The sequence below is a fragment of the Saccopteryx leptura genome, chromosome 1 (assembly GCF_036850995.1).
Source record: "Saccopteryx leptura isolate mSacLep1 chromosome 1, mSacLep1_pri_phased_curated, whole genome shotgun sequence".
Lineage (NCBI taxonomy): Eukaryota > Metazoa > Chordata > Mammalia > Chiroptera > Emballonuridae > Saccopteryx > Saccopteryx leptura.
The window spans coordinates 194,283,695-194,298,223 of NC_089503.1; the positions used below are offsets into that span (position 1 = coordinate 194,283,695).

At 42.0% G+C, this 14,529-nt stretch overlaps 1 protein-coding gene across 2 annotated transcripts in view; it reads left to right on the top strand.

Annotated features, from left to right (window-relative positions):
- The window catches only part of LOC136404475 (ryanodine receptor 2-like), a 650,806-nt gene that overhangs the window by 354,427 nt on the left and 281,850 nt on the right, over positions 1-14,529 (top strand). For both annotated transcript variants that reach the window (XM_066383777.1, XM_066383773.1), the window contains one exon: positions 8,468-8,563. In XM_066383777.1, coding sequence (XP_066239874.1) covers positions 8,468-8,563 — 96 coding nt within the window. The remainder of the gene's footprint in view (positions 1-8,467; positions 8,564-14,529) is intronic.

Sequence of the window (14,529 nt, forward strand, 5' to 3'; positions counted from 1 at the left end):
CCCTTTCTTATGAGTATTTCTGCGCTTCATCGTCCTTTGCTACTGTTAATCTTCATCTTTTCTCCCCCTTTTTTTTCTTTTGTTGTCACAGTTTAAGTTTGGTTTTATTGTTTTCTTGGTGGAGCTGTTACTTGTGGTTTTGTTTTCTTTTGTTCTTTGAATCTGGTTGGAAAACCCCCTTTAGTATTTCCTGGAGTGGGGGCTTTCTGATGATAAATTCTCTCATCTTTTCTGTATTAGTGAATGTTTTTATATCTCCTTCGTACTTGAAGGATAGCTTTGATGGGTATAGTATTCTTGGCTGAAAGTTTCTCTCTTTCAGGGCTTTGAATATTGGGGTCCACTTTCTTCTAGCTTGTAGAGTTTCTGCTGAGAAATCTGATGATAATCTAATAGGTCTTCCTTTATATGTTGTATTCTTCTTTTCCCTGGCTGCCTTGAGAATTTTTTCTTTGTCATTGGTTTGTGTCATCTTCATTATGATGTGCCTTGGAGTGGGTTTGTTGGGGTTAAGAAAACTTGGTGTTCTGTTTGCTTCTTGAATTTGAGGCTTTAGTTCTTTCCACAGGCTTGGGAAGTTCTCATCTATTATTTGTTTGAGTATATTCTCCATTCCATTTTCTTTCTCTTCTCCCTCTGATATACCTATTATTCTTATGTTATTCTTTCTGATGGAGTCAGACAATTCCTGTAGGGCTTTCTCGTTTTTTATTATTTTTGAGTCTCTTTCTTCTTCTCTCTGTTGTGCCTCAAGTTGCTTGTCTTCTATTTCACTAATCCTATCTTCTATCTGGGCTGTTCTATTAGCTAAGCTTGTTGTCTCGTTTTTCAGTTCGTGAATTGAGTTTTTCATTTCTGTTTGATTTGTTTTTATAGTTTCAATTTCCTTGGTAATATATTCTTTTTGATCATTGAGTTGTTTTCTGATTTCCCTAAATTGCCTTTCTGTGTTTTCTTGTATATCTCTGAGTATTTTTAAGATTTCTATTTTAAATTCTCTGTCATTTGGCTCCAAGGCTTCCAATATGTGAAATCTTTTCTCCATAGATTTTTCCACATCTATTTGGGTTACCTCTCTATCTTTTTTATCCATAATATTCGATGTTCTTTTTCTTATTGGCATCTGAAGGTGGTCTTGTTGATAGTGTTAATTAGAATTAATAAAGAATAAAAAGGGAAAAAATAAATTAATAAAAGAAAAAAAAAAAGGAAAACACTCCACACACAAGAAAAGTAATAATTTATTATTTCCCCCTTTTTTCTTTCTTCTCCTCCCCTCCTCTCACCTCTTTAGGTAAATATCGTGATGACCTGTGAATTATATTATGCTAAATGGAACAAAAACTGCCTATAATGGAGGGCCTGATTTGGGGTGAAGTGTTCAAGGGGCAAAAAAGGGAGTAGGGACCTACTAAATGCAAAAAAAAAAAAAAAGGAGGATATCTTAGACAAGCATAAAATGATTTGCTTGTAAGTGATGGTCGACTAAGAGATATAATGAGAGGGATAAGAGGGAAACAGAAATAAGGAGAGAAAAAATAATAATATTTAAAGAAGAAAAAAATAAAAATAATAAGTAAAAATCTGTTGTATTAAGTGGAGCGAAGACTAAATACAATGGAGACTTTGGGTTGGGAGGAATGCTAGTGAGTTAAAAAGCAATGTAAAAAGTACCCAAAATGCCACAAAAACAAACAAATAAAGGAAAACCAAGAACAAAAGCAGAAAAGAAAAAAAAAAAAAAAGAACAAACAAACAAAAAAAAAACCAAAAAAACTTGAGTCCCAAATTAAATAATTTGTTCGTGATTGAGGATTAAATGGGAGGAAAAGTAAAAGGAGAAAAGAAGAAACTTATAGAAAGGAAAAAATAAGATAAAGAGAGAAACGGAAGAAAAAAAGGAGAGGGGAAAAAAAAACAAAAAAACAAAACAAAAAGAAAACAAAAGGGGAGAGAGTGAGAGTTAAGGGTTTTGGAGTGTAACCCTGAGGGAGAGTAAGGATGAAGAAAAGAAATAAAATGTAACACTCATGGGTAGTGTAGTTCAAGAAAAGGGTAGCATAAGATGGGCAGAGAATAAAAGGACCGAGGTGGAGGAAATACAAATAATAATAAAGGCAATAAGAAAGAAGAAAGAAACAACAACAACAAAGAATTAGTGGAACAAGTTATAAAGTCTGTGGATTTTTCTTGATTTTGAGAGATTAGCTTCTTCCTTTTTCTTTTCTCTCCCTCTTCCTGGTCGGTGACTCTGTACCCCAGGTTCTGCCCCTGTGTCACGCTTAGGTAGGGATTTGCAGTTGATGGGATTCTATGGCAATGTCATATAATTGGCTTTAGTCTTGCTGGTAGTCAAGGCTTGTTGGCGTTTGCAGAGTCCAACAATGAGAGAGTTTGCTTTCCTGGAGTCTCTCCCCTAGTCTCCCCTTCCTGAATTAGCAGCCTGGTGATCCAGCTATGAGGCTGCCACTGCTTCTGTCTGGGGAGTAAGAGGCTCAAAGAGCTGGGAAATCCCCACTCTATCCTCATTCAGTGCAAGGCTCTGGGTAAGGCTCTGGCAGTCAGAGCCTCCAGCGTAATCAGGTGGGGCTGGGAGTCAATTGTTGTCAAGGTGACTGTTCAGCGCCTAGCATTCAGTTGGACCACTCAACCCAGGCTTTCCACACTTTGTAGCCTGTTTTGGCTGGAAAGAAGATGCACTATTCGCTGCTTGCTGTATAGATCTTAATATCTGCCAAGTCCCTCTTGTTAGGTATATCCCTGAATATGGAGGCTCTGTCAATCAGAAGTTGCCCCCACCCCTTTAGCGAAAGGCACTGAAAAATATTATGCCTCTTGTCTTGGGTTGCTGAACTGGGAGAGATCTTATCAATTAGAGCCCTGTGGGTGCGCAGATTTCGTGGGTTAAGCTAATTTCAGTGATTGGATCCGCAGCTGTGCTCCAGAGAGTATTTCAGGCTGCCTGCGCGCCCCTCCCCCAACGCTTGATTGTTAGCTCTAATGGCTGGGTGAGGTGCCCCACCCACGGAGAGAATCTCCTGACTAGGAAAGACAGGTTTGGTGCCCCTCCCGGACTGCGGCACAGGGCGCTCGCACGGCTTCTCAGTGCACGCCGGTGGTGGCTGGGACTTCCGGGACCACGGCACGGGGCGCGCGCGCGGCTTCTTAGTGCGCTCCGGTGGCTAGGACTCTCCGGACCGCGGCGCGGGCAGCTGCACGTGTGGGTTGACTCACCATAGGCGTATTCCCTCCTCGGCAACAGTCCTTTCACTTTCAGTGTGTGTGTGGAACTCCGGGATGCTCTGAGGATAAATTTTTCTGTTTCTAGTTGATAAATTTGTTGAGATTTTGGGGAGATCTGTCGGACGCGCTGCTCACGGCGCCATTTCTGACATTACTATATTTTTAATGGAAATTTATTTTATAGCCAATTCTGTGAGATACCTACTTTCTCTATCTACTATACCTCCCCCCACTTTTCTTAGCTCTGTAGACAGGGGATTCAAGCAGAAGGAGTAGGCAGGACTGGGGTGCAGCTGAGCCCGAACTGAACATAGTCTGCAGAATCAAGCTGCCCGGGTTTAAGTCATCTCCTCTGTGTTAACAGGGACCCACTGATGTCCCTTCTTACCTTCTTCTCCTGGTTAATGTAGGGATGGAGGAGAAAAGCTCTTACTTGGTCATGTGGCTCTGTGCCCTGTGCTCAGGGTCTGCCATCCCTGAGGCGCCTGGCAGTGGCTGTGGCTGACCTTCTCTGGGGCATGTTGGAAGTTCTCAGTCGAGTCCCTGCGCCTGTGACAAGGTGACTGCAACTCTCCACTGCATTTGCATCCGTATTTCCTAAATGAGGACAAATAGTGATGTTTGGAGGATGACAGGTCATAGCTCTCTTTAAGGCCGATTAGCCAGCAACTGAAAAGTGCTTTAAGGTTTAGCATGCCTGTCCTGCACTGAGGAGAGGACCTTCGTCCGGAGTTGATTCCTGTTCCTTGATGCACACAGAAAGTTCTCATTGTTCCTTGGAGAGGAGAGCGGCCCTCAGACACCTGGCAGTGCTTGCCATTGCTTCACTTTTCCTTTTTGCAAAGAATTAAATGATCTGATTTTAAAATGAATACATCTTTAATATAACAATTAGATAATTAATAGAAGAAAGGTGGAAACTACTTGTAAATTTAACAACACATTTTTTAGTATGTAATCTTTAAAAACCATTTCTTCTAATGTTTATACGATGTTATACACATACAGCACATTTTGCATACCACATGCACACGGGACAGGAGTGTTGTGTTTGCATGCCTTTGCAAACCCTACACTGTTGAGACACCGGCTGTGGCCTTCCTTCCTGAAGGTTTGCAGCTTGGTCCAAATTCCAAGTTGGTGGACTGAGACAGGCTCAAGGCTTCTTGGTGTCTGTCCATTCTGGGGGTCATCTAGTCACACGTACATGCTTCCTCATTGCCATTTGACGTTTTCTGAAGTTACAGAATGACCCCTCCGCACAGGTCCATACGACTGCTGTTCTTAATGAGCAACTGTGACTTTTAAATGAGATTTGTGGTCCTTTTTTTCTCCTAGCTGTGTTCATCTTCCCCCCTGTTTTGCAATAAGAAAATTCTCTTTTCAACAAAGGGAGAACAGCCCTACCCTTTTCAGTATTACTCAAGGCCTCCTTCCTATCCCAGGCACTTAATAGGATATATTTTCCCAAAAGGCAGCTTGCATTCTCTGGGAAATAGTCTAAAAAACCAGTTCTCCACACTGTGCATAGACTTATATTGGGTGTGTGCACTTCCTTCACCACAGTGGACTTGTACTCTCACTATTCTTTTATAACATTGCTTTCACCACCGTTAAGACTGGGGGCAGCTTTCCTTGACTGGGATTGTGACCCTTCGTCAGTTTGGATGTGACCACCCAGCTGAAGAATGTCATCATCTATTTAGTCCACACTCAGGCTGTCCCAGTGTTTTGCTCTTACAAACAGTATTATGATGAATTTCCTTGTATTTCTAATAATTCCCTATTACTTCAGAAACTCACGTGATTTCTTCTTAATTAGCTGAATTATAGTAATTCACACAGTTCATTTATCTGTAAAACACCTGTGCCTGTACACATATGTGCACACATTCATAATTTCAGTAGGAATTCTATTTTATTGAGTTAAATTTTTTTTTGTTGGGAATATATATATATATTATTACTGAAATAATAACAGATTTTCTAACACATATCTGTCATAATAGAAGAATGAATCACTGCTTGACTTAATGTTGCTAATATACCTCTGAATATGACTTATAAATACCATTTTTGTAAAAGATTTTTAGATTTCTATTTGGAAGCATTCCCTCTGGTTTTCTTATCTGCACAACTGGTAGGCATTGATATCACAGTTGTAGTGTCTGGTAAAGACAGTGCAGGAGCCTCCTTAGTTTATTTACTTTGGGTTCAGTATAGAAATTACTTATTTCTTAAATACAGAAAAAGACTTCTTTTGTCTTAGACATATTTTTCAATATTATTCATGGGTTATTCTGTTTAGATGTTCTCCTTTGGGTCAGTTTTGGTGAGAAAACATATATATTTGAAGGTTTTCCTAAATGTTCAAATATTCTAGTACTACTGAGATATATAAAGTGGATATGTTTATAATTCCTTTTAATTTTTAATTTTTTATTTTTTTGTATTTTTCTGAAGCTGGAAACGAGGAGGCAGTCAGACAGACTCCCGCATGCGCCCGACTGGGATCCACCCGACATGCCCACCAGGGGGCGATGCTCTGCCTATCTTGGGGCGTCGCTCTTGCAACCAGAGCCATTCTAGCTCCTGAGGCAGAGGCCACAGAGCCATCCTCAGTGCCCAGGCAAACTTTGCTCCAGTGGAGCCTTGGCTGCGGGAGGGGAAGAGAGAGACAGAGAGGAAGGAGAGGGGGATTGGTGGAGAAGCAGATGGGCGCTTCTCCTGTGTGCCCTGGCTGGGAATCGAACCCGGGACTCCTGCACGCCAGGCCGACGCTCTACCACTGAGCCAACCGGCCAGGGCAATTCCCTTTATTTTTAAACATTGTCCTTTTGCACTTTTCTTCTTGATTAAAGTTGGTATATAGCTTATATTTTTAAAAATACTTGACTATGTTGATCTTTCCTACTCTAATTTACATAGATGATTTGTTTTTAAGGCATTAATTTCTACTTTAAATGCTATTTATTTTTTCCATTTTATTTATTTGTAATGCTTTTTTTTATATTTTGAAAGGCATGTTTAGTTAGCATTTTTTACCCTGTTGCTTAGCAGTTAAAATGTTTAGTTCATTATTCTCTGAATACAGTTTGAGCATTCATCATTGGTATTTTAGGGTGTATTAGTGTTTCAGTATTTATTAAACATGCTGTGATATTGATTCCCTATTTACTAAAAACTTATTTAGTTGAAAGTTTAAATTTTAAGTACTTTGGTTTTATTTTAGGTTTTCTTGCTGATTTCTAGTTTCTTCCTATTGTTGTCAGAGAACATGGTCTGTGCCATTTGTTTGCAGTATTTAATGAAGATTTTTCTGTGGTTCACTGTATGATTTTCTTAAATGGCCCATAGTTTATTAAAAGGGTTTATTTTTACATTATTTTTTCTTTAAGACTTACCAGTAATATCTGACATCTAGAAGATACTTAATATCTTTATTTTAAAAATCAGAGGTAAAAAGAAAAGAGTTAAATTTTTAAAAAATGAAACTCTACAGAGATTGAAAACCTTCAATATATACTCTCCCAAGAGGCCGCTGTCCTAAGTCAGGAACAACTATTCTTACAGAATAGAAGCGCCTTGAGCATTCGCACTCCTGATTTTCTGTGATCCCTCAGCCTGACACGTGTCCCTGGCATGCGCTGCTGTGTCTGCAGCTGGGTGCTGGCTGTCAGGGGGATGGCTGGTTCCAGCGCAGTAGCAGCGTGTCAGTAACTGAGCCCATAGGATCTGGCACAGGGAGCTTTGCTCACATGGCTGCAAGAAAGGGGGCCTCCCTGTCTTTTCTGCCAGAATTACGTTTCTTCCTCTCAGGTCAAAGAACAACTTTTGGGGAGGAAGAGGAAATGTGAGGGAACTGGCAGAGTCCACCTGCCCCAGTGACTGCAGGGGCTCCTCCATTTGGCTCTGAATGGGGAGATGAATAGGCAGTCCTCTGAGCTCAGTCCTCAGACTGCTTCTGAGCACTTCTGGTTTAAGTAGTGACTTTTCTTATGGCCACATCCTTTTCCCCTTAAATAGTGTACTGGATAAAAATCTCACCAACCCTTTGGAAATTTCTGAACCATCTTATGGGTGTAAGGGCCTAATTTACTTAAAACATTTGCAAGATTTATTTTGAAAGGATTGAATGACTGAAACATTGAGTTTCCCATTGAATATACAAATTGGGTTGGAAGAGGTCATACAGATCACATAGCAATTTCATAGATGATGGGTGCTTTGTCAAGGCAGTATAGAAGACATGAAGTTAAGCCACATTAACACAGGTAACTTTACTACTGGAGTTGTCAGAGTCCTTGACATGCATGTGAACCGCCAAACGGGGAGAGATGCAGATTTACTGCCTATCAGCCTCCCACCCTTTCCCTGGGTCATGTGACAACGTCTCTCCGGATGCCTGTCACAGTTGCAATCCTCTCCCATGTTCTGTGTGACATTTTAGGGAAAATAGATGCGCTCTTCATTTCTTCATTTTATAGGGGAGAAAATTAAGCTTTAGGGAAATTAAATAATTTTTTTTTTTTTTTTTTTTTTTTTTTTTTTTTCATTTTTCTGAAGCTGGAAACAGGGAGAGACAGTCAGACAGACTCCCGCATGCGCCCGACCGGGATCCACCCGGCACGCCCACCAGGGGGCGACGCTCTGCCCACCAGGGGGCGATGCTCTGCCCATCCTGGGCGTCGCCATATTGCGACCAGAGCCACTCTAGCGCCTGGGGCAGAGGCCACAGAGCCATCCCCAGCGCCCGGGCCATCTTTGCTCCAATGGAGCCTCGGCTGCGGGAGGGGAAGAGAGAGACAGAGAGGAAAGCGCGGCGGAGGGGTGGAGAAGCAAATGGGCGCTTCTCCTGTGTGCCCTGGCCGGGAATCGAACCCGGGGAAATTAAATAATTTATCACAGCTAATTAAAAAGCAGTGGGTATTAGATCCCAGATGAGGGGACTCTCAGGACAGTGGTTTCCCCATTATCCTTCATTATCACCTCCCAGTATGAACAGTTCCCTCCTCAAAATAATCTTTACCAATGAGCGGTGATCTTTCCTTCCCTGTTAATACTATCAGTTCTTTTTGTAACGTCTCCATTGTGTGTGTGTCTTTGTTTTAGATACAAAGTGGAGGTCTTTTGTTCTTGACTCAACATTTTAGGGCTGCTATTAGCTTGTTGGGTTTGGAACTAGAAAATCACAGAAATGTGAAATTTGCCTTTTCTTTTGCAGCGGCTTTAATTAGAGGAAATCGTAAAAACTGTGCCCAGTTTTCTGGCTCCCTTGACTGGCTGATCAGCCGACTGGAAAGACTGGAAGCATCTTCTGGTATGTTTCCCATTCATCTTGTGCTATCTAATCCCTGTTTTCTTCTGTTTATGTCCTTCACGACATTAAATAAATGAGGTTTCAGTGCAGTATAAATGCTTTCCTTTTAGTATGTTAGATATTTTGCTTATTGATAAGAGTATTGGTATTTTTTTATTAATTTCTGAAAAACAATCTAATAGTGTCTTGTTCATTTACATTTTAAAAAAATGAAGCCAAAGCCCCTCCTGCAAATTAGTGACTCCTGACATGCAAACCAAAGGGTTAGTTACGAATTCCCATTGTCACCTAGTGTTCAAATGATTATTTAGAAAGATTTAGAAGAAATTAGTCTTCTAAATCAGACAGCATAGTGTTTTTATTTTAAAAAGATTTAGTAAATAATAAAGTCTGTGTCATAGTAGAACAGTCGGAGGCAATAAACCTGATATGTCTGCCTCTGACACACACTATTGTTGTTTGGTGTGGATACTAACAGGTGATTCCCAGGTCGGCCTGAATGCCCTGGCACTAGAGATGGCCTCAGTGGCAGTCCACACTGAACCCATCGCTCCTCCTCTGTTTGTAGTATTTCATTTGTTGCCATTCTGTAGCACTGATGCCCTTATGTTATTTATTTTTCTTCTCAATCTTCTGTATTAGTAATGAACTTGAAGACAGGGGAATGATTTCATTCTTCTTTGTTTTCTCTGTACCTGTTATACCTTCTGGCAACTAGTAGATGCTTGTAAAATGTGTTGAGTGAATAAATGAATGTTTGAATTCACTTAAGACAATGCCTGTCAATACAGAAATAATTTCAAGACTTTTCCATGAGAGAGACCCATTCAGGGACAGGTGTTTTGGAATTGAATAAATAGAGAAATAGAAAAACAGATGGTTGTGGTGAAAGAAGGTTATTTTAAGTAACAGAATTAAGTTTCAAAGTCTTAAGAGAAATTTAAGTCACAATGAATTCTAAGATATTGCTAAATTGTTCAGTGGCAGGAATCGGGTAGAGAAGGATATTGTTGATTTAAAAAAGGTACAAGGATTATAAAATGAGGGTTTCCAGAGTATCACAACATGAGTGAGAGGAAATTTATTGAATGAGAAGAAAACTGAATAACTGCTCAGAAGAAATGATCAAATTAGTGGCAACATGGTTTTGGCTGCAGTTGCAAAAATGAATACATTCCTGGTCAAAGTGTGCAGAATTGTTGGCAAGCTCCAGCAGATATGATAGAACATGCTGGTCCCTTCTCTGGCCCAGGAGAATCTGGAAGGAGAGAGGAACTGAGGGACCTTCAGACAGCGTCTTATGCTAATCAGTCAGCAGCTTCACTTACAAAAATGCTCAAAGGAAAGGAGAGGAGAGAAGAGAGAACAGAATCAAGCATGCTTATGCTTAGCCAAGTAGAGTCCTGTGTTAAAGGTCTTGGGTTTAGTGAGTTACAGGCACAATTCCACTGGATACAATCGCTATTTGTTTTTATCTTTCCCCAATCCAGCTGTTGGTTGTGGGCACTTCTGCTTAAGACAGAATCCCTGTGCTCACTCAATAAGCACAGTGAGAGTCAAGAGAGGGAAGGACCTTTAGAGGGTGCTCAGCTTAACATTCTGACTTTGGTGGAAAGAAAATTGAGGCTCAGGACATATAAATGACTGATTTGAGATGCTAGAACTCGTTGTTATGGCTAAGAGGAAGATCCCAGGTTCCTTACAGCAGGCTTGAAATCTGTTCATTGTACCTTGTAGGCTCCTACATGTTAAGTATCTAAAATATTTTTCACTATTTTTCTCTACTGTAGTTACTACATTTATGCTTTTTAACTGCTTTTTTCCCCCAGAGGCAATAGGATATTGCTTAATTTTTAAGGACAGTGATAATAAAGATATGCACATATACACATACATGTATAAAAGATATTTATATATTATGTGTATATTCCACACATACACATACACATTTATTTTCATGGGACTGCTGCTCTGTGTCCATCTCAGTGTGTCCGTCTCTGGCCGTGCTCCAGTCTCTATACGTCTTAGTGCACAGCAGAGCCAGCGGCTCAGTTAACTCCTTCAGAAAAGGTCAGTCAGTGGGCAAAAATCAAAATACATCTGTGCAAACTTAAATAGAAATCTGATGAAGACTTGGAAAAAGTCAGCAAAAAGATGTGGTAATGCAACAGCTTACCTTAGACTGGGTTCCACCAGGAGTGGGGCTTGAGGGCAGGATTGAGGGCGGTGGGACAAATGTAGACATGAGACGGGTAGAGCTGGGGCCGGATGGGGTGCTGGCAAGCATGTGAGAGCCCGGAAAACTCGAGTGTTTTCCTTGGGGATTTCTAGGAACCACAGAACATGTGCCTTAGACTCAGCCCACCTCAGGGCCGAGAGACTCGGGTGTCTGTCCCCACCCTGTCTCTGCCAGTGCTGGTCTGTTCCAGGGGCTGCTCCGGGAGGACCGATCCTAAGCCATGTGTGTAGTTGCCATGGTGGGACAACAGACAGTGCCCTGCAGGGGGAGGACTGAGTGGAGCCCGGCCCTGGTGGTGTCTCCTCCCCACTGTTCCTCTTGTTAGTGACGGAGAGGTTCAGAAAGGGCATTGGGACAGTTTTTTCACACTTCTTGCGTCAGGTCATTTCCTGAGGTTGACCAGTATCCCTCGTGCTTACAGCGTTAGTAAAGGGTCTGACTGGCTTGTAGGAGCAGCCGCATGAACTTGAAGGATACAGATAAGTTAGACATTGTCCCAGGCGTTATGTGTGACTGTCTCTTGGTCACATTTAACTGGAAAGACAAAAGGTTTGTATGAACAAGTACAGTTGATGAAGTTCATGGACTTCTTAAGTCTGGGTGTTTTCTCGCTGTGCCCAAGTAGCATTTCAGGGGTTAGCTGACTAACAGCTGATCAGGAGGCTGAAGACTGTCTGAGACTTATCTGGGGAAGTGTATGCATTCCCCAGCATTTTCAGAGATGAAGGTGCCCCCCCATCGGGATGCCTGCTGAGTCCTCTCACGCTCAGTCAGTGCCATGAGTGATGTTTCCCCTGAACAGCAGCAGAATAAGGAGTGTTGGAGTGGTCTTGAACTGCCAGAACTTTGCGCTCACATATAATACCGCTATTGGTACCTGGAAGTGGTTTGTTTCCAAACATGTCCAGCCGATCCTGGCAGAGCACAAACTCATAATTTTCCAAATAGAAAAACTTGTAGCCATGGAAAAACATGTCCCAGAAGCCTGTGTGCAGGAGGCCCCTCCTCTGTATTGACTTCGTGTGAGCTGTGGAGTTGGAAAGAGCACGAGCTCTCAGGCCCATAGGGAACCCACTGCTAGTGATGCGGAAAGCGCAGCAGTCTCTGAGTGACCAGCGGTCCACACAGCACTCGTGGTAACAGTTTCCCAGGAGATGCCCTTGGAGAAGGCAGCTTGGCTGTTGATTCAAAGCTTCTGATTTTGCAGAGAGTCAGTTGTGCCTAGGAGACTCTGAATCTGAACCTTAGGGGAAACACTGAACTGGAGTCTTGATGGCACTGGGGACTTTTAAAGAAACTCATTATGAGGGCTGCTGATGTCAGAACCTGTTTGACCCTGTTACCCCACACACGATAACCCACCACATGTGATCACCCACCACACTTGATCACCCACCACACACGATCACCCACCACACGTGATCACCCACCACACTTGATCACCCACCACACATGATCACCCATCACACCCACAGTCCAGTAACTGGTGTTTAACAATAATCCTGGGTCATGTACATATGTTTGATGCTGATGGGTCAATTAAGAAGCCAGGGAAATGATACATTTTTCAAAGGTATCCACTCTAAAGCTTTGAAGTAATATAACTAAAGGTTACTGATTTAGTAGCTAGAGAAAGACCCTTGTGAAAGTTACTTGTTGAATGGTGCTGGGAAAGGCAGCATAGACCTCAGTCCTCCCTCTCAGCAGAGCAGCCAGTTGTAGCTGGAGAGAAAAAGCGTACAGAGAACGGGGGTTTTGAATTTAGAGGACTTCCTATATTTTGATATATTTTACTAGCAATGTGGAAAGTGGGAAAAGAAGTCCTCCAAAATGCAACCCAAAGAAATAGAACGTTCCTTTCTGAATGAAAAAGTTGCTGGGTTATCTGAAATCTTTATTCTTTTCAGAATATTTTTCTAAAAACCTGTGTATGGGATAGTAGCAAATTACATTTCTAGAATACAGTTCTTAAAATGAAAAAAATTCAACTATCTCATATTTGAGAAAAAACATTTAGTTTTTTGTGACATAGCTGATTAATTTTATAATTGTTTTTCATACTTGCTCTTTTAACCACTTCACACATTTCTAGCATGAAGCCTAACAGACTGATGTAATTTCTCTTGCATTTACCAACCTAAGTAATTTTAATAACTAACCTTGATTTTATTTCTTCATGCCATTCAGTATTTTTCCTGAATTTTTGTCTGATCAGCCTTATTCATTCAGTGTTTCCCTATCTTCTCTTAATTTTTAATCTTGGTTTAAAAAGAAGCAAATTGGTAATGTTTCCCTATCGGTCCTTTTTTGCTTCATTTCACTTGTATTTTGTATTATATTTTCATAATTTCAAAATAACAATAATATCAGAGGTTAGGCAGTACGGACAGGGCCCAGGCTCTTTTCTGAGTACGTTACATATAGTCCTCTTCACGGCAGCCCCAGGCCTGATAAACAGCATCTCTGTCTTAGAAATGGGGACAGTGGGGCACATGGAGGTTAGGAACTTGCCTGAGATCTGCCAGGAATCAGCCCCGTCCGCGTGAGCTTATGCCCCTGCTTGTAACCTCTGCCTGAAGCAGCCGTGCTGCGTTGGCTGTGACCCGTTACTGCCCCCCCCCCCCCCACATACACACACACAATGTGTGGATGTGGAGAGCCAGGCCAGCCAGCAGTCCTGCACCTGCCATGGCAGTGTCTGTGCCCCTTTTGTGTCCTGTGTTCCCACGTTCTTTCTCAGTCATTTCCCAGTGTCTCTTCCCCAGTCTTTTTATTTGTTTGCCACTTTGTTTAGATCTAATTACTCAGACCTAAATATAAATTTTATTTCCATTTGCTTTCACTGAGCCTTGGGGATATTAATAATGAGGTCAGACCAAAAAGTTACATGAATTTTAACCCCCAGGTAGGGGTGGAAATAAAAGTAACCTGTGTTTTAAGGAATTTGGAATTCTTGGTTTCTCTGGTTTGACTATTGCTGACCCTGCAGTGACACTGCAGTTCTGTGTTTCTTTCACTAGAGGGCAGTGAAAGTCATGCTGAGCAGCACCCAGGGTGCCACTTCCTGTTTGCTCCTCTCCAGCTTAGACTGAGGTTAGCATGTTGCCATGGTCAGCGAAGGCCTCACACACTCCTTCTGGAGATGCTCAGGGTTATTATTTCCATTGGAGGTAGGGTCACAGCTGGATCCCACCATGGACCCCTCATGCACTCAGAGCTAGGTTTCATCTCACCCCACATGCACCTTGGTGTTGTGGTAGTGACAGTAGCTGAGAACAGTTTCCTTGCGGTTGGCCTTCTGCTTTCTGCTTTCTAAGTTAGTGGTTTCCCTTCCTTCTGTGAGATCGTGGAGCATAGGTGTTCATTTCCACTTGGGCCTCCTGTGCCCAGATGGCTGCTCACTCCTCTCAAGTGGGCAAGACCTACCAGAAACTTGGGCTTACTTGTCTGGGGTGACAGCTCCAGATTGGAATCATCTGGATGGGTGAAGTCAGACCAAGCATCACACTTCTGCTTTGAGGTTTGCTTCCAGTTTTTCCATGCAAACCCTCAACAGATTTCATCCACCCTCAGACACCCTGGGCATGACCCACGAGTACAGAATAGCACAGTCAACCTTGAACCCAGAAGATGCTCCCACAGTTTCAGTCACCAAGTAGCAAACATGCAAGTCCATCAATAAAAAGCAGATGGGGCCACTGTTGTGATAACAGATAACATGGTGAGG